Genomic DNA, 19,435 nt, shown 5'->3' with positions numbered 1-19,435 from the left:
GATTGGTGGTAATATAGGCCTCAACATGCCTGTTTCTCCAGCCCCTCCTATATCATTCTTGGCTTGCCCACTACCCCTGAAACACTTTTCATCTTCAAGGGCCTGGATGATTGTTGCTGAATCCTTGCATGGCCTTAAGCAAGTCCCATCCCTTCTAGAATTCTCCAGTGTCTCTTTCTGTGAAATGTGCGAGTCTGATTAGCTCGTCACTGAGAGCCCTTCTAGGACTGACCCTGACCTGTGAGCTTCCTGCACTGCAGCAATTCACTGTTTGCTTCGGACTCTCCCCGAGACCCTGGGAATGGAGCTTGGGTCTCCTGACTTTCGGCTTAGGGTCCTTTTCTTTCCACCACATTGGCTGTTTTACTGCATCATAAGAGTTAAAGGAGGAACATCCTGGTCCTCAGAGAACTGAGTCTAACTGAGAACTAAGAAGGTGCCAAAGCTTGAACACCATGGTACCCCTAGTGCCTGGAACAAGGTGCGGCCCATGACATTATTGATAGCGTTTAGTGCCAAAATGAAAGAAATCTTGATTGTGAAACTTCAAAACTGGAGATAAACTCATAGATCTCCTTGTATGGGTTGTTCCCTCTGCCTGAAAACGTTCCCTTCAGCACCCACTTCCTGTGGCCAGCAGCAAGGCTAAGACTCGATACTAGACAGGAGAGCTTCTCTCCCTGTGGGTAAGACTTCATGGCCAAAATCCTCCAGACTTTACCCTTTTCCCACTCCACAAAGCCCAACTTCAAAGCCTGATTTCCTGTAAAAAAAAAACTGTCTTTGTTTGGTTTCCCAGAAGCAGCACGTGAGACCAGGTGCCAGCGGTTTATTTCAGAGGAGATCCCAGGAAACACCACCCAGGAAATGGGGAAATGAGACAGGGAAGGGAAGGGAGCTATGCAGGGTGTGTTAATGGACATATTAACATGGTGGGCAGCTGTGCCTCATTGTCCCTGAGAACCTCTGAAAGATATTTTAGAGCAAGGCTCCAAGTTGTCCCACTTCAGGGCAAGGGACTGACAGTGCTTATCCTCAAACTCTTTTTCGTCGCTGGTTCAAGGCTGCTCCCAAGTGTGTCAACTCCCAGCACTTCTAGCTTGTTGTATGCAGGGATTGAACATTTCTCTACAGTCAGAGAAAGCCCTCAGCAGAGCGGTGAAGGGACTTTCAGCAGGAAGTCACAGCAAACAGGACTGCTGAGACCTAGAGGATATGGGCAAGGACAACGATAGCCTCTGCCCCAGTGGTGCAATGCCCATTCTCTTCAGTCCCTGGTCAGTAATCTTCACAGCTCTGCCTTAGAGGCAGGAGGCTAAATACAGACAGGGTTTATAAGGGGAAATTAAATATGCAGGGTTGACATTTACAAATGAATAAATAGTATCCCTATTTCATGAGAATTCATTGTGCACTTTTGTACCTTAACCCTTTTGCACATGGTGCCTCACTACCTTGTATGACTTTTTCTAGAAAACTCCCATTCATTCATCCTTCAAACTCCAGCTCTATTATGCAATTTTATGTTCTGCCCTTTCCTGATTTCCCTGGTAGAACTAATTCCTCCCTGCTCTTTTCTCTGACAGCATTTTGTGCTAGATCTAAAATAACATTGCTACGTAATGTCATGCCTCCTTATGTGTTCATCTTGCCTGCTACTAATAGCAGTAATAATGTGGGATGTTTTCCTTAGTTCAGCTAACAGCCAGGTCCTTATCACATGGCCATAAAAAATTAGGCTCACAGACGATTTGAAGGGTGAGAATAACAGGATTTATTGGGCAAAAAGGAAAAAAGGGGTAACAGGGACTCTCTGCAAGGCCAGAGTTCCTGCTAGTGTAGGAATCCCACCTCACAGATTGAATTCCAGATTCCACCCAAGAAGAGGAGGGGCCAGGCTCCTCCCTGCTGCAAATGGCACGAATGTCTGTGGCTCCATCCCAGTGTGCACTCCTCTCAGTGCATAGGCCAGTTGGAGTTTTGCCAGGGAGCCTGTCCCACCTGCTGTCTTAATAATAGCTAACATTTATTAAGTACTTTAGTTATATGCCAGGCACTATTTTAAATACTTTATTTGAATTAACTAATTTAATCTTCTCATCAACCCAGTGAAGTAGCTGCTATTACTGTCTCCATTTTGTGGATGAGAAAAGATAGAGAAGTTAAGCAACTTTTCCAATATCTTGTCATTAGAAAATGACAGAATGAGGATTTGGTTCCAGAGGGTCAGTCTTTCAAGCCCCTGCAGTCTTCTTAACCACTGCACATAACAGCCTCTCTTTGGCTGTAGTACAGAAGGGACAAAACCCTGGGATATATTTCTAGCAATTTTCATAGGATCTCACGCCAAGCTGGAAAACACCATCTGTGGAGAGTCTTAAATAGATAGAACAATATTTGCATTTTAGAAAAATCATTCTTGCTATAGTGCATAGGATGAATTGCAAGAAGAGAGACTGGGAAGAGAGATAAGAATCAAGGGGCTGTAGAAATGATCCAGACAAGAGATGAAGTCCCAAGTTTAGCATGGAACCTCCTTCCTGAGCTATCACCTGCTTACCTCCCAGTCACTGCACCACACATTCCCCAACATGCAGGCCTACCACTCATGCATGTGCAGGTGGTACCCTGCACAAATACACCTGGCCAATAGGGGCATGTGGGAGCCGAAGTGAGCATGGGCTCTGGCTGCCACCTGTCACCCTATAGTGAGGATCTGTATCTGCCAAGAAAAAAGGCATCTTTTGCTCAGTTTCACAATGAAGCATAAGGACTAGCAGCGGTCCTGTCCGCGTGTATCTTCCACTCCCGACATTTCAAACTATTTTTGTCCCTAGTTATGTATGATTTTTCCCACCTTTTTGTTTTTAATCTTTGGTTTCCTCTGCTAGGGGCACCCTTTCACTCACTCATTTCATTCATTTATTCTTTCACTTATTCATATAACACAGAATTTTGTACCCACCATATGCCAGGTACCTATCTAGGTGAAGGGGATTCAGTAGGGAACTCACAATCTAGGGAAAGATGCCTATTAATGAAAGAATCACACAAATATAGTAGTATACACTGACATATGCTTTGAAGGCAAAGTTGGGGGATCATGAGACTCTATCTTGGGTGTTAGGGGTTCATGTTTGGGATGTAGGTGTCTGTGCTTAGATCATTACCAGGACAGTGTGGCTTTACTTAGGATGTGACTTTTGAGCTGAGATGTGAAGAACAAGTAGGAATTAATCAGGCAAAATGGTAGGGAAGAGGAGTGGCCACCCTTCTGCAGTCCTGCTGTATTCAACAGCATGTCTTGTCTTTGGGTCAGATGAGATACGTCCGGAGTTCAGTAGAGGCTCGGGACAATAAAGGAGGAGGAGGAGGGCCAAGATTGGAGGAATGGAGAAACATCTCTCAAATCTACAGAGGGGGAGGGGACAAAGAGCCAGGCAGAAGGCAGGAAGTTGGAGACTAAGGAAGAGACCTCTGAGAAATTCTGGGAGCAGGCTCCTGAGGAACATCTAAAAATAAGATATTCAGTATCCAATTTTAGATTGTGCTTCTGTGGTTTAGAATTCTTCTCCCCAAACCTTCAATATAATATGTCACACACAAATACTAGTGTGAAAGGTTTTGGGAGCAATCAGAGGAAAACTGAGTTCTCAGTAAGGATTAACGGGAAACAACAGAGAGGGCAGAGCCAACTAAAGTGAGAAGCAAGGTCACAAGGTCAATGGAAACAAAAATTTGGACAGCGACAGGAGGTATTTATGGAATCTGCTGTGTCTACACCTCAAAGAAATAGAATTTTATTTTTATCCAGTTGTAATTACTAGTCAGTATAAATGGATGAGAGTAGGGGCAGCCTCAACTGGGAGATAGGAGAAGAAAGGCGCGCCCACACCTGGTGTCTGTCAGTAAACTGGGGCTGTGATCTCACTCTAGGTGTCTGAGACTCAGTTACTTAAACTCCAAGTCAAGGAGACTCATCCCTAACAGCTAACACCCCAAGTTACTACCCAGCCAGCTGCAGCACAAAGCCTACCAGGACCATGGAGAACTAATTAACTCAATACACACTTATTGAACAGCTGTTATTTTCTGGGTACAAAGTCACTTGGGACATGGCCCTTGGTCCTTGCCCCCTGGAGTCTTCCATCTTGGTGTGATCAGTGCTGTGACAGAAGCAGGTCCAGGGCTATGGGAGCAGGCGTGGGACCTTGACCCAGGTTTGGACATTGCGGCAGCTGCCTGGCGAAGGGACACTTAACTGGGGTCACAGTGTATTCCAAGGTATGCAGATACACGGCAAGCAAAGGGAGAAGGACAGAGAGGCACAGGCACAGTGGCTCCCAGGCTGTTTGTGCTGCCCGCTGTGGGGCTTATCCTTAAATACAGAGTAACATGTCTTGATTCCTCGTGGTTTTCACAAGTCATGTCTCTCTGTTTCTCAAGGCCATAGAGATTTTGTGCATATTTGGGCTAGAGAGTAGGAAGAGGCAGAATTTAAATAGTGCTTTGGATAGTCCCTTGTCCAAGAGCTTTCTGCCCAAAACACCATCTGTCACCATGCTTAAAGTCCACCCTTGGCTCCCCACTCCTTCGGGTCTGACAGCCACCACTGTGGAGCCACCAATGGAAATATAGGACCCTCCTGGGTAAATTCATGCTACAAACAGATTATTGGTAAGAATAGAAAGATAGAGAGGTAGGGGAACCAGAAAGGGGAAGAGGAAGGAGGATAACGGGGAGCAAAAGTGCTCTTGGATTTTTGCAAATTTCTTGCTGCTCCTTTTCTTGTATCCTCCACTTTTCTAACCTCAAGACACACATTCAGTAAAGCTACTGAATACATTCAACAAGAGGATGGAGTGTTTGAGGTAGGTCTGTAAGGCAATGTATCAGAAAGAGTGGGGAAACCCCGTGTGACTCCTGCTGGGTGGCCCTGAACAAACCCAGTGCTCTCTCTGGGCTTCTGTTTCTCCACTCGTCAAGTGTGCAGGTTGAGTTGGATTCTCCTCAGGGGATCTTGCAGTCTTGACTTCTGTGGTCTCCAGTTTAGACAGCAAAGTAAGAGGAGAGCCTGTTTCTGTGGCTGACAGACTTGAGCTTTGTTAGTCTGTCTACACTGAAGCCAGGTCTGGGGAATCATGCAAAATAGCCCCAGAGGAAGATGTTGATGGCCAGCAAGAGGACAGCATTGATGTTGCAGACATGTCTCCAGAGTGGCTCCTCCTCAATGCTCGTCAGCTTCTGTTCTAGCGCAGCCTTCTCTGCTGGGCTCAGGGCCTGCTCCGATGCTCCAGAGAGCCCACAGAAGCAGCTCCAGAGCAACTTTCCCCAGGACCTGCTTGGGGCTAGAGGGACAAAGCCAGAAGAGGAAGAGGAGCAGGAGGGGAAAGGCAAAGAAGATTGGAGAAAGGAAAGTGATAGGAGAGTAGGGGAGGGAGATAGATGGTGAGAAACTGAAGGAAAGTATGGGGGGTGCACAGGAAATGGGGAGGGGTGAAGCTATTGATTTGTACTTTCTGCAAACTACAGACCGAGGGCTGAGCTGGTACTCTAGACTAAGTTCTGACCTTGGCCACAGCATCCAAACACTCATGTAGTGGAAGCACTACTTTCTTGGAGAGGGGATGGTGTGTAAACGTGGCAGGACAATGCAGTTCATCCCAATTCATAGCACAAGTTCTGAATAAGGGCAGAAGGAAGGAGCATTATCTCACCCAGGAAGAAGGAAGCGTTTGAACCAGGCAGACTGCCACAACTGCAATTGGAAAGGGCACTGGGCTGCGAGCCAGAAACCTGGTTCCAGGGCCAGCTCTGCCATTAGCTGACTGTGAGGCCATATGCAAATCACTCAGCTTCTCTGAGTGGAGGTTCTTTCTGTCTCAGATGTATCAATGACATATACCCCATTCTTCTCTGGGTTGTTCTGACTACCAAATGAGGATGGAAATTGGACAACACTTTAAAAAGTTAACAGTGCTGGAGCAGTGGGAGAGGTTCTGGTGCATATGATATTCTAAATGTACATGAGACCGAACCCATGGTGACACGGGCTTCCTCGGGGTGAGAAAGGGGCCTGCTCTGAGGTTAAAATATAGCACAATTCACTAAAAACTAAATTCAAAAGAATTAATAAGGTAAATATTTTTAAGTGTTTTTAAATCAACAGATATTATATCACAAATAAAATTAATATAAAAATCCTTTCACTGAGACTGAAAAGAATGCACTGGGAATGAATGCTTTATTATTTTAATGTGTTTAGAGTGTGGTAGCTGGTAAGTTCAATAAAACCACAGGGTGTCAGAGATGCAAGAACCTTGGATGCCATCTGGTCTGGCTCCCTGATTGCACAGAGACGAAAAAAGTCTCAGGAAAGGGAAGAGATTTATTTAAGGTCACATAGCAACAGAACTGCACTAATGGTAATATGAATTCAGCATTTCATTTGTACTAAGCTTTATCATTTTCCAAGCTGATTGAAACATTCTCTCTTTTGATCCCCTTGGCAAACTTCTGAGACAGAGGATGCACAGAGCTTCATATTTAAATTCCTTTGCCCAGAGAGCCTATGTCACTAAAGGAGTTATTAAGTGGTGTGCCATAACTCAATAAATTCATATCTGAAACCTGGGATGTACATATTTCTTTCAGATCTACTCTGCTGTCCTTTAAATATATACATATATATTTTATTTAAAAATATTTTATATACATATTTTATATTTTTAAAAAATATATATTTTTATATATATATAAATATATATATTTTTTGAGACAGGGTCTCACTCTGTTGCCCAGGCTGGAGTACAGTGGCACATTCATGGCTCACTGTAGCCTCAACCTTCTGGACTCAAGCAATCTTCCCATCTCACCCTCCTGAGTAGCTGTGACCACAGGTGTGCACCACCACACCCTGCTAATTTTTGCATTTTTTGTAGGTACGGGGTTTTGCCATGTTGCCCAGGCTGGTCTTGACTCCTGAGTTCAAGCAATCCCCCTGTCTTGGCCTCCCAAAGTGCCGGGATGACAGGCATGAGCCACTGTGCCAGCCTCCTTTAAATATTTTTAACTTTCCTTTTCAGGACTCAACATTATACTGCCTGGCTTATGCCTGCCTGCAGGTTTTTTGAGACAGGGTGCCTTTTCCCTATTTCTGATGTTTGTTTCTCTGGGCAGGGAAGGAGCTTTAGTGTATAATAGCACCAGCCTTTCCCTACCCTTCTACTTCCTCATGGTGGTGGTCTGTGAAGAGGGGTGAGCTTCTCTCATTGGACTTCTTGGCTGACTTGGTGCCTCCTTTTTCTTGCTTGGGAGCAAGTTATCCACAGGGAGCAGGCATTCCTCTCGGCTTCTCCAGGGATGACTCTGTCCCTTGGCCTGGGGACCAGCCAGGGAGTAGTTTCATTTGTGTAACTCTGTGTAAGTTTGCCTAGTTCTGGGGTTCAGCAGTGGGAAAGTACAAGCTGTCTCCTTCCTCTTTCTCTGTAGGAGCTTCTTTGCAGCTTTGCCCCTTCTTCCTTCCTCCTTCTCTTGGCAGTTGCCTCATCTACAAAAGCTCATGCTCTCAGATTGCTTTCTTGAATACCATAAGTTTTACAAGGCCCAGGACCCAGTCTTTGCAATGATGATGGGGGAGCAGTTTAAAATATATATATATATATATATTTGCAAAGCAAAATATCATGAAGTAATAGGGGCAGCTGATAAGACCAGGCAGGGTGATGTTGATCTTTGGTAGTATCTTCTGAAGTGAGCCTATGTGGGTTTTAACCACGAAAGTTTGGAAAAAATTATATCCATCGTTATGAATAGCTTTTTATACTGGATTATTGGCTTTTAACTGCTGTAGCTTGGGAAGAAGCTTTGAGCCTTAGACCTTGGTGGGATTCTGGGGGTTGTGATGTCATTAACGTTAGGCAAGTGGCTGTTTCTCTAGAATCAAGGCCTTAAGCAAAGGTGAAGGGCCTCAAGAAAGGTGGAATCCTTTGCAGGTCTGGAGGAAAGTATAGGGCCCCTCAAACCTGGCAAAGGCATGAGAACCGAGTGGCATGGCATTGCCAACCATGCTGGTGCAGCAAGTGATGCTTTGCTAATCCTGTCTATGCTCTTAGCTCACTAGAAATATTTAAAGTTTGGCCCAGAGAGGCTGGTATAAAACTAGAGCTATGGCCAATCCAATGAGAGAAAGTAGCTGCAGCTGCTGAGGGAACCCTAACTCCATCCAGGCACTGAGACCTGTTTTTTAAAAAACTTAATGATTTTACTGTTTTTTCACATGAAGATGCATTTTATTTCTCTGCCTGGATGTTATAAACAGTGGCATACCATTGTGTTTAAAAGCCCAATATTACTACATTATTGACATTTTTATCCATTTTAGTGTAAACTCTACATCTTTGCACTACCTGTTTGCCTCCAAGAGATTCTCACCTCCTTGGGGACAGAGACTATGTCTTATTCATCTACTTGTATTGAGACTTTCTTTCACTGAGGCAGAAAATAGATCTAAGAATTAAATTTCTTTGAATTTTTAATTCACAAAGGCAAGAGAGATTGATTTCGGACTTTAATTTGCAAACTTATTTAACTTTTTGGATTTTATTTATTTATTTATTTTCCTGGGACACTTTTTTTTTTTTCTGTTACCTTTATTTTAGTTTCAGGGATACATGTGCAGGTTTGTTATATAGGTAAATTGCATGTCACTGGGATTTGGCATATAGATTATTTTGTCACCCAGGTAGAGCTTTATAGAGTTTAACATTTTCCTTGGGATTTTTTTAATTGAAAAAAATCTTTATAATGTTTTCACTCTATCATTAGAATGTTTTAATATTGTTATTTCGTTTAACTCAGGAAGGTGATAGCTGCATTGTGTCTAACACAGGTACCTCAAATCATGTCTTAAAATAATTTTCAACTGTAGATACTGTGTGGCCTTCGAGTAGATTTAGCTGACATACTCTTCTAACACATGTAGGAACCCCCAGGGATGCACTTCATATGTCACATGGCTCATCGGCAGCTCGAGGAGACACCTGGAGGTGTGGGAGGGTGTTTTGGAGGAACCTCAGGAAACAAAACGACTGTATGGAGGCATGGCTGCTCTCATCCCACGAGGGACAACCACGCTTCTGTACGACTGTAGGCAGACTTGTTGAGCCCCGAGAGATAAATAAATAATAAAGAAAAGTGGTGGTGGGGACACGGGTGAGGGGTTTCTTTGTCATGCCTCATGTTTCCTTCCATGTGGAGGGAACCCCGTGGGTGTAACATTCTTTGATTTTCTGCCCTTGTACTCATTCAACCTAGGGGAGAAGGGACTTCCGTGTGGGTGGATTTGGGAAGGATAAAAAGGACATGCTTAGCTCAGCCCTGCCCTTCTTTATAGGGAGGACAGGGCTGAGCCAAGCATGCCCTCTTTATTCTGTGCCCCGATCAGATCTACTGGTGACTGGATGGGTACCTCCGTGGAATATGGGGGTTCAGTATTAAGAAGTGGATCTCCCCACAGATATAAACCAACTCTTTCCACTTACACTTGATCAGTAATGAGGGCACTGTTTTGGCTCCCATCTACCTAACTCATTTATCTTATTTTTCTAATAGTTCAATAGCCACGTGGGAAGGGAGTTAGGGTGATATTTATTGGGCTTCCTCAGAGGCCCCATCCCAAAGGCCGCCCACGACATAAGTCTGTGCCCACTTGTTCCTCTGTGATGAGTATCCCCTGGCCTGCCGCAGCCTACCTTCAGGCTGCTCCTGGCCCAGGCTCGAGTTCTCCGCTGCTCCACCTCCTGCGGGGCACTGCCCGGCTGGTATCTCGGATATCTCCGGTGTGCCCTCGTGGGCCTCCTTCTCTAGCTCAGAGAGGGGGCAGTTCCGAGTCCACCATGTCAGGCGTGTGAGCTGGAGGGAAAGAAGACACTGGAGTCAGTTGCCTTGGAGAGAAGTCATGCTGTAGAAAAACAGAGGCCCATTTGTGGAAGGCCATCCGAAAAACAGCAAAGAGTACAATGAACAAGGCCAGGACTGGGAGTCAAGTTTGATCTTAGACTTGCCCAAGGCTTGGATCTTAGCCCTGACTTCCTCTTTCTTCAAATATGAACATCAAGTGCTCTACCCCAGGCTTGTGCCAGGTGCTAGAATACAGACCTGAAACACACCTGGGGCCTGTCCTCATGGATTTTACAGACTGAGGGAAACGAGGCTGGACAGGGAGGCAGGCACTTGAGAGTGAGGCTTCAAAGGTCAGGCTGAGGAGTTGTCACTTAAAGAGCAAAAACCCTGTAGGCAATGGAGAGTCACTGCAGACTTTAAGAAGAAGATAGAGACTGTAAGTGCCGGAATCTTCAAAGACCTCTTGGAGTGAATTGAAAGGGGTCCAGATTGGAGGATAATGCAAAAATGAAGCCAAAAATAATGGACACCTGAGGAAATGGATAAAGGAGGTGAAATCAGAACCATGTGACTGACTGAAAGAGCCAGGTGAGGGACATGGGAGAGGCTAATACAGCTCCAGGGTTCCTGCCTTGGGTGACCAGACGTGTAGTGGTGCCTCTCCCAGGAATAAAGAACACAGGACAAGGAGTGGGTATTAGTGCTGGTGAGAGAAAGAAGAGAGATAGAGATAGATAGAGACAGAGACACAGAGAGAGAGAACATGTGCACACACAAATATGATGATGTGCTTCAGGAGTCTGCAGGTCGTCCTAGTGGAGATGTTCAGGTGAGGAGAAATAAAACTTACTTCCTTGGATGGCCCTGGTGGCTTTCTCTCTTCTCCTTTTTGGTGACTCAGCAAAATAAAACACAGCAGTTCTCTGCCTCATATCGGTGGTGTGGGACTTACCACTGCCTGAGCTCTGAGGCAGCTTTCTGGTGCATGTTGAGCTGGGTGTCCCCTATCCTGCTCCCAACTTCTTACTTTCCACTATGCTGGGCCCAGGCATGCATCTCTCTGGGATCATGAGAGCCTGGGAAGCTTCCTTGCTTATAAGTATCTCTCAATAAACCTTACCTAATACTTCTACTGGGTGTCACCAGTAGCATATGGACTATGTCTCTGTATGTCATCAGGGGACAGTTGGATTTTTGGTTTGAATCTTGGGAGAGGGGTTTTGGCTGTAGATAGAGAATTGAGAGTCAACTTTACATAGAAAGTGGTGAATTGATAGCCCAGGAGTGTTGTAGGGTGAGAGAGGTTATAGGCCATAGATGGGTTCCTAAGGAACACTGATATTTCAGCGCAGACAGAGAAGCCTGTGAAGAAGTCAAAAGAGTGATTGGAAGGGTAGTCAAAACAAACAAACAACAAAAATACAAAACCTAGGGGAGAAATATTTCATGGCAGGGAACAGAAGAGAGGTCTTCGGGGTGCAGGAAGTGGTCAGTAGTGTCCAGTTCTCTTGGGAATTCATTTAAGATAAAGACAGGAACATGACCTTTGATTTTAGCAATAAGATGTTATCAGTGACTTCAGTGAGAGAAATGTCAGCGGGATGTTGGGGACAACAGCCAGACAGCAGCAGCTGAGAAACAGACAAGAGGTGGGAAGTGGAGGCTGGGAAAGGAAACCATTCTTTGCAAAAGTCTGCTGTTGAAGGGAGGAGAGGGAGGCAGCAGGAACTAGAGGATAACAGGATTCAGGGAAGGATTTTCAATTGGGGAAGACTTCAGGATGAAGAGGGAGGAAACAGGCAATGGAGAAGAGGTTGAAGATTCAGCGGGAGGAGGGGCTCATTTCTGGTGTGAGCCACTGGAGAAGTCAGCCTGGGAAGGCCCTGCTTTTTTGTGGGAATCAGTGAAACCAAGGGTATAAAGTCATCTTGCAAACTCTAAAGCACCATCCATCAAAAGAGTATTATCCCTGATATCCACTCCGTGTTTCAGGGACTGACTTCCAGCATGGGCTCTGTTATGGGCTGAATTGTGTCCTCCCAAAATTTCTACGTCAAAGTCCTAACCGCCAGTACCTCAGAATGTGACTGTATTTGGAGATGGGGTCTTTACAGACAATTAAGGTTAAATGAGGTCACCAGGATGGGCCATAATCCATTATGACTTAAAAGAAGAGGAGATTCAGTCACAGGCAGGCACAAGGGAAGACCGTGTAAAGACAAAGAGGAGAAGACAGTTTTTTACAAGCCACAGAGAAAGGCCTTGGATGAAACCAACGCTGCAGACACCTTTATCTCAGCCTTCCTGCTACTGGAACTGTGAAACCATACATTTCTGTTGCTTAAGTCACCCAATCGGTGGTCTTTTATTTCAGCAGCCCTAGCTCTAGGCTGTAAGGAAAAAAGGCTGCAGAAGACCAAGCATCAGTGTTCAAGGGCTGTTGCTTGTGAGAGGTGAGGATTTCAATTTGAGTTCTTCACTTAATAAGCTCTCTGTTTCTTTCTCTTGTATTTGTTTCTTGGCCACTTAAAATTCTCTATTCATTCTTCAAGGTCTAATTCAAAGTGTCCTCGTCAGTGTGCCCTCCCTGGGCCCCCAGGAGGTGACTGCCTCTCCCTCTGTGCTTGGCCCCTCCGATTGAGCTTGGCCCTTCTGCACTTTCTCTTTGTATAGTGGCAGCTTGTGTCAGCTCTGTTTCCCCCTGAGGATAAACTCTGGCAGGGACCATTCATCTTTGTAAGCCCAGCACAGTGCCTAGCACATAGTAAGTACTCACTGAGTAATTTTTGAGTTGAATGAATTACTTTTCATTGGGGAATTCATAGCCCAAGGAACTTTCCCTCCCAAAGACATCTGTGTGGCCAGAGGGGAGACCATAACCCAACAAAGTAAAAGTCAGCAGTGGAATTCCAGGCTATGGGGGAAGGGAGAGCATTTCTGGAGGGCCTCAGTATGAGCACAACACTTGCCTGTTCCTCGGGGATGGGAGTGGTACAGAGGCTGACGATGACGATGACGATGGCAGTGAGCCCGCAGAGGAGGAGTGCAAAGTACAGGTAGTGGAAGTCCTTCAGCACTGCTGGCCTCCGGTCTACCTCCCCGCAGGCTGGCGCTGGATATGAGAACTCCAGGATCATGCGCAGAAGCCCCACTCCCAGGCCAGACATGAGGCCCCAGAAAGCTCCCTGTGAAAGAGGGCAGACATGAGCTGAGGTGCGATCCAGGTGGGAGACCCTAGGAAGGTAAAACTACTCTGTCCCCAAATCTGTCTCCCACTGGTTTATTACCATGCTGGGAAAATCCATCTACTAATGGGGAAATGAGTTCCCCATTAGTACTAAGACTTTGTCTTAACTGAAAGGCACAGTGGCATAGGGGTTGTAGAGTCAGATAGACTAAGATTTGAATCCTGGCTCCATTGTGAACTGACTGAACGAATGACTCAGCCTTGCTGACTCGGAGTTGTCTCATTGGGGGCAGTAATTTAAAAATTCATAAAATTAAAACAGTACTAAGTAATTAATAGATGGTTAATATTCAACTACAATGGAATAAACTTTTGTAATAATCAGGGAATACCAGGATCCCCTTCCCAACCTTCTATTATGATAAATCAGAAATCAGAATAGAGACTTTCCTTTTGTTGTTGTTGTTTTTAAGAAAAACTCTGGTACCTCTCATGTCTTTCTTCTTTATACCTCCATTTGGCCCTAACCTGTACCTGTTCCCAGCATGTAAGAGTATGGGAGATATTGATCCTGATTTCAAAAACTTTGGAATGAGCAGAAACACCCAGAGTTCATCCAGGTCCTGCTGTGTGGCATCGTTGTCAGTGAGATGAGACCTGTGCAGACAGTAGACACTTGCTTAGGTGTACTGTCAAGGGAGGGGGTTCTATGACCTCATTTTCAATGACCTTGAACTCTCACATTGTTTTTGTGGAGTGGTGTCCATGATATCCATCAGCTTCTCAAGGTACAGCCAGCCTGTCTCTTCTAGGCTATCCTGGGGAGTAACCAAGCCTCCAGTCCTGGGGTACCCCTTGCTTCCTCCCAGATTCTGTCAGGTTTCAGGGCCATTGCATGAATGATGCATGTGCAGGAACCCTTGTAAGGTCACACTTTGTCATCATCATTGTCATTGCTGTTATTTTGTTTACACATAGAACTTTATAGTGTTAGAGATGGAACAGACCCTAGAGATATTACAGTCTCTCTTGCACGGTCACATACACTGTTCCTTGTGTCTGGAACATTCTTCCCCCTCCCATTAATCCTTCAGGCCTCAGCTCAGATGTCACTTCATCCAGGAAGTCTTCTCTGACCCCTCCCAGGAGCCCCATAGGTTAGGTGCTTGTGCTCTTTACTCTCCCACCAGCCAGCATACTTTATTATTATTGCTTATTCAGTTATCTCTCTGCCATCCCAGTGATGGCACAGCTATGTGAATCTCGTAAACCATTGCATCTCTGGAGCTGCCATTATAAGACTGATAAATGTTTGTTGAGTGAATGAATGAATCTAGGCCAGATGCTATGGTCAGGAAAATGGAAGCCTAGAGGGGAAGTGGATTTTCCCAAGGTCACAGAGACCAGGTGATTGAGAGACCAGGTCTCCAGCCCCTCTGCTGTATGTGAGAGACAGGTGCACTGCACTCACGGGCTCTGTGACTCTCTTGCAGAAGATGGCCAGCAGGAAGAGAGCAGTGATGGGAGGGGCCAGGTAACTGGTGACAGCCTGGATGTAGTCGAAGAGCTGCCCACTGTTGGAGCTTTGGATGATGGGGATCCAGAGGATGCTGATGACAACTCAGGCACACTCGGGTGGGCATGGTGTGGTGTGGGGTGAAGGTGATGGGCAGGAACCAGGAAGGGGGAAGGGAGGGACACCACAAACACTCTGCCAGAGAGAGCACAGGGCACTGAGGCACACTCAGGTGGGCATGGTGTGGTGTGGGGTGAAGGTCATGGGCAGGAACCAGGAAGGGAGAAGGGAGGGAAATGCACAGTCAGTAGATCAGAGAAGGTTGGCAGCCAGAATCTCAAATACTAAGATTCAGAAACTTAGTCTCAAAATCCTGGAATATTGGAATTGTGGAATTGAAGAAGCTTATAATTCTAATGCCTCCATGGCACTTATATATTAGATGCCTTCAAGGTCACGTCACCCAGCTGTTGCTGTTCACGGAGGAATTCATACATTCTGCCCCATCCCCACCCCAGTAAAAGGTCTCTGGTCTCTGCGTAGCATGTCTTCCCCTCTTTTCCATCCCAGCCCAGTGTAAGGCAGCTCTTTCCCAGCATGACTGCAGCTTCCAGGAACTGCTCCCTCCTCCAGGCGCTGATCCTCTCTGCCTTACTGTGGCATTGATCTTGGGAAAGAATTCCACTTATTCACCTGACTCCCTCTCAACAAACTGTGGCTCAGACCTAAGTCCCCAAAGCATTCTGCATGTATGATTTTGCAGATGTGTGAAGTAGATGAAAAACTTCTCTTGGATGTGTTGGGTGCAATAACACATATGACCAGTAGATAGAGCCCGAACCTCACTGATTGAGGAAATGATAGCAAAACCAGTTTATGTGCACACATAAGGAATGCTTCTTTTGACATGTCACTGCATACCTGTCTTCTCTCCTTTTCCTCCCATTTTGCCTCTCTTAGACTCCACTAGAACATCAGTTACCCAAGTAGCTTCCCTGCCGCTCGTCCCCCTCCTCTTTGCACAATCTGTCCTGCACTCAGATCCTGCAATGGCCAGTCCCCTTGCCTAGGGCTGGGGGTGCACAGATGAGCAGGCAGTAGGAATCCATTAGGCAGCCCTGGGCAGAAGGCATCCTGGTGGAAAGAACAGTGAGTGCAAAGGCAGGGAGATGCGAAAAAGCAAGATTCCTCAATTCAATTTCCTAGCCACAAAGTGGGAGAACTTTAGTCCAGAAACCCAAGTAAGGGAACCTTCGATTATGAAACGAAGATTTTAAAAAGGGCCCCTTAACCTTATGTGAACTACAAATCTCCAGCCTATGGAAAACCAAAAATAGTAGCCACCAACTTAGGTTTTTAAAAGCATAAAACTGTTACCCACAGATAAAGTTCAAATTCCTTAGCTTGGTGTCCAAGGCTCTGCATCATTTGGAGACAGCCCTCCCATGAAAATCTCCATTGATGCAAATACCTTGCTGTGTTACCTGTGTTTCCACCTTTCTTATTAAACTGTGAGCACCCTGAGGGCAGGGCCATATGACCCATCCGTGGGTCCCCTGCATGTGGGATGTGATGCATCGTAGATGTTCAGAGTGAATCTGATGGATTAAATTAATAGCATTTTTTTTTTTTAACCGGGCGTAACATCCAGAGTTGGTTGGGAATACCTTGGGTGAGCTGCTTGCTAAATTTCCTTGTGCTTACACAGTTTACCTTTCATTTCTTAAGTACTTTTTTAATCTCTCAATAACCCTGTTGATCAATTCCAAGATAAAGTTACCAGGGAAGAGGTGTTTTTTCCTATTATTCAGAAAGAAGGAGTGGTCCAGGGTTGGGGAAGGACTTACTTGAAATCATGTGGAGAGCTGGAGCTTGAACCCAGTGCTCTGGCTGCCAGTCCAGGGTCCAACCCAGCCACACCTGCTCAGGGTAACCCAGGGCAGGGGAGAGGGGAGAGGGCACTTGGGAAGGAAGGAAGGAGGGGCCAGCGCACCTGCCCACCACCATCAGCTCCTGCTCTGTTGCCTTCCTGCGGAAGTGCTGCCACACGTCAATGGCGAACAGGGTGCTGCTGCTGTTGAAGATGGAGGTGAGTGAGCTCATGAGGGCGGCCATGATCACGGCAATCATCAGGCCCCGCAGACCTGGGGAGAGATGAGGCTCATGTGAACGGCTGGCCTGTTAAGGCCGACTCTGCCAGGACCACAGAAGCTGTTGGAGCGTTCTGCAGAGTCAGGAGCTGGGGGTGGGGATGAGAGAGGGAAGGGGTTGGATGAGGCTCCCATCCAGCACAGATAAGAAATCCAAGACCACAGAACTACAGGTTGGGTTCTGCCCAGGCTCTCTCCCTGCCTTTCTATGTGGCCTTGCATGACTCATTTGCCCCTCCACCTCCCACCCTAAGCCTCAGTTTCCTCATCCATCCTATTAAGGCATGTAGGACTAGGTTCTCTGAAGCTTTAACATCTCAGTCTAGGTTTCACAGCTTGTGGATACTTGGTTAGTGGGTCGCTGCTGGGGAGAGGAGAAAGGTGATTATTAATAATTGGGTGGATCTGTTTAGTGTTTCTATACCTTCTTCATTGACATGGTGGTGTTGGGCTAAAGCCCTGGCCTGGGAGGTAGCAGCTTTGGGCTTGTTTCCTGGCTCTGCAAGTAACCAGTTGTATGTATGATCCTTGGACTAGCTCCTTGCCATTTCTGGGCCTATTTTTCCACTTGAACAAGGGAGGATGGGGCCCACTGATATAGAAGTTTCTCTGACGGTGACCAAGCTTCTAGAGATATGACTGCTCACACCTGGGGAGATCATCCCAGCCCGGGTCCCACCTCAGTTCTCTTTCCCTCCAAATCCATATATTTAACCACCTTCTGATGTCCATTTCTCTCCCTTGGAGCGCCACAGGTGCCTCAGACTCAAGTGCTCCAAACTCAGGTGCCCATCTCCCTCTGGGGACTTCTGTTCCCCTCTTTAGTTATTATCTTTCGAGCCCCACAGCAGAGCTTAGGGCTACTTGAGACCCTTGCTCTGCTCCCCTCCCTGCTTACCTCCAATCTGCCCCTCAGGGCAGCTCTGTCCTAGCTGGGCCTCCCTCCATGGCCACTACTGCCTGAATTTACTCCTCCTTCTACCACAGGGAGGGAATATCTCTGCTCTCTGCTGCCCTCCATAATCCTACCTCTCTTCGTATGTCCCTAATCTCAATATCATTATAAAACCACCATCTAAAGGCCAAGATCTGGGAGCCTTCTAGGATTTCTCTGTATTATCCCTCAAATCAAGTCCTGTCAATTCAACCTCACAAACATCTTTAAATCCTTTCTCTTCATCTCTGATGCCACTGACTTGGTCCACCTACCTGGACCACTGCAAACACCCCATGGACAATCTCCCTGCCTACCCCCAAGCCTGCCTCATACAGAGTCGTCCACGCAGACTGGTCTTGCTGAAACACAAAGCCAGTCATGCTCTCTCTGACCAAAACCCCCCAGTGTCCCAGCACTCTGCTCCAGAACAAGGCTTGGCGGTGACATCCCCACCAGGAAGGTTGTCTTCATTCCTCCTGGCTCCTGCATCCACACTGGGCCTCTTTAAGCTCATACTTCATGCCCTCTCTTCACCCTGGGCCTTTGCAGGCACAGCTTCTCATTCCTAGAATGACATTTCCTATGCCCCTCCAGCTGTGTCTGCCTAAGATTTAACTCGGGCAGCTCCATTTCCTTCCTTCTGGGAGACCTTCCCGACATCCTCCAGCTGGGTCAGGTGCCTCCTTAGGGCTCCCTTAACCCATACTGGGTCACCACATTGGTTCCACTGGATTGTGCCTCTGGCAAGTCCAGGCGCGTGATGCCTGAGCAGGGGCCTGCCTTTTATCTCTACATCTCCAGAACCTGCCCACAGAGCTGATGTCTTATGTACAAATGCTTGTAAAAAGTGTGTGTGTGTGTTAGGATGGGGGTGCAGAGGTGAATAGTTTTCTTCCCTCTTCCCATCCATGTTAGTGCCATCCCTCCTGGGCAAGGGAGATTGGAGGAGGCTGGAGGTGAGAGTGCAGAGTGGGCTGGGGAGGAGAGACGCACCAACAGGCATGAGAGTCATGACCAGCTTGGGGTAGGCAATGTTGGAACATCCCACTCGAGCCCCACAGATGCTTTGGCAGACATCAGGGTCCACGCAGCCCACCTCGTCTGTGGAAGAAGTGATGGCAGTTAGAGTCCATGATCTTGTGCCTTCTCAGGTTGGCCTAGTATTTGCTTTCCAAAACTACAGGATAATGTTCACTGGAGACTGACAGGGACCCGTGTCTTCAAGGTCAAGGGGCAAATGGTGTCCAGGTCTTTGGTAAGTTTCTTGCCCGTACACTTACTACCTGATTCACATTTTTTTCTACCGAAATATTTATTATATGTTTGGCCCACAAAGCCTAAACTGCTTACTATGTGTTCTTTTCTTTTCTTTCTATCTTGTTTTGTTTGTTTGTTTGAGGTGGAGTCTTGCTCTGTCGCTCAGACTGGAGTGCAATGGCGCAATCTCGGCTCACTACAACCTCCACCTCCCGGGTTCAAGTGATTCTCCTGCCTCAGCCTTCTGAGTAGCTAGGATTACAGGCACGTGCCACCACGCCCAGCTAATTTTTGTATTTTTAGTGGAGACGGGGTTTTACTATGTTGGTCAGGCTGATCTCAAACTCCTGACCTCATGATTCATCCACCCCGGCCTCCCAAAGTTCTGGGATTACAGGAGTGAGTCACCATGCCCGGCCTTCTTTTCCTTTCTTTGCTTTGCTTTGCTTTGCTTTCCTTTGCTTTCCCTCCCTCCCTCCCTCCCT

At 46.6% G+C, this 19,435-nt stretch overlaps 1 protein-coding gene across 1 annotated transcript in view; it reads right to left on the bottom strand.

The window, feature by feature from the left end:
• Nucleotides 1–1,750: 1,750 nt before the first annotated feature.
• The window catches only part of SLC5A9 (solute carrier family 5 member 9), a 20,549-nt gene continuing 2,864 nt past the window's right edge, over nt 1,751–19,435 (bottom strand). The window contains 8 exon segments of the mRNA XM_031664715.1: nt 1,751–5,348; nt 9,753–9,912; nt 12,873–13,088; nt 14,562–14,712; nt 14,784–14,801; nt 16,600–16,750; nt 18,687–18,795; nt 18,798–18,806. Of these exon segments, the coding sequence (XP_031520575.1) occupies nt 5,140–5,348; nt 9,753–9,912; nt 12,873–13,088; nt 14,562–14,712; nt 14,784–14,801; nt 16,600–16,750; nt 18,687–18,795; nt 18,798–18,806 (1,023 nt within the window). The 3' untranslated portion in view covers nt 1,751–5,139.

This window comes from Papio anubis, chromosome 1, assembly GCF_008728515.1.
Source record: "Papio anubis isolate 15944 chromosome 1, Panubis1.0, whole genome shotgun sequence".
NCBI classification, from domain to species: domain Eukaryota; kingdom Metazoa; phylum Chordata; class Mammalia; order Primates; family Cercopithecidae; genus Papio; species Papio anubis.
This window is presented reverse-complemented; position numbering and strand designations above follow the sequence as displayed.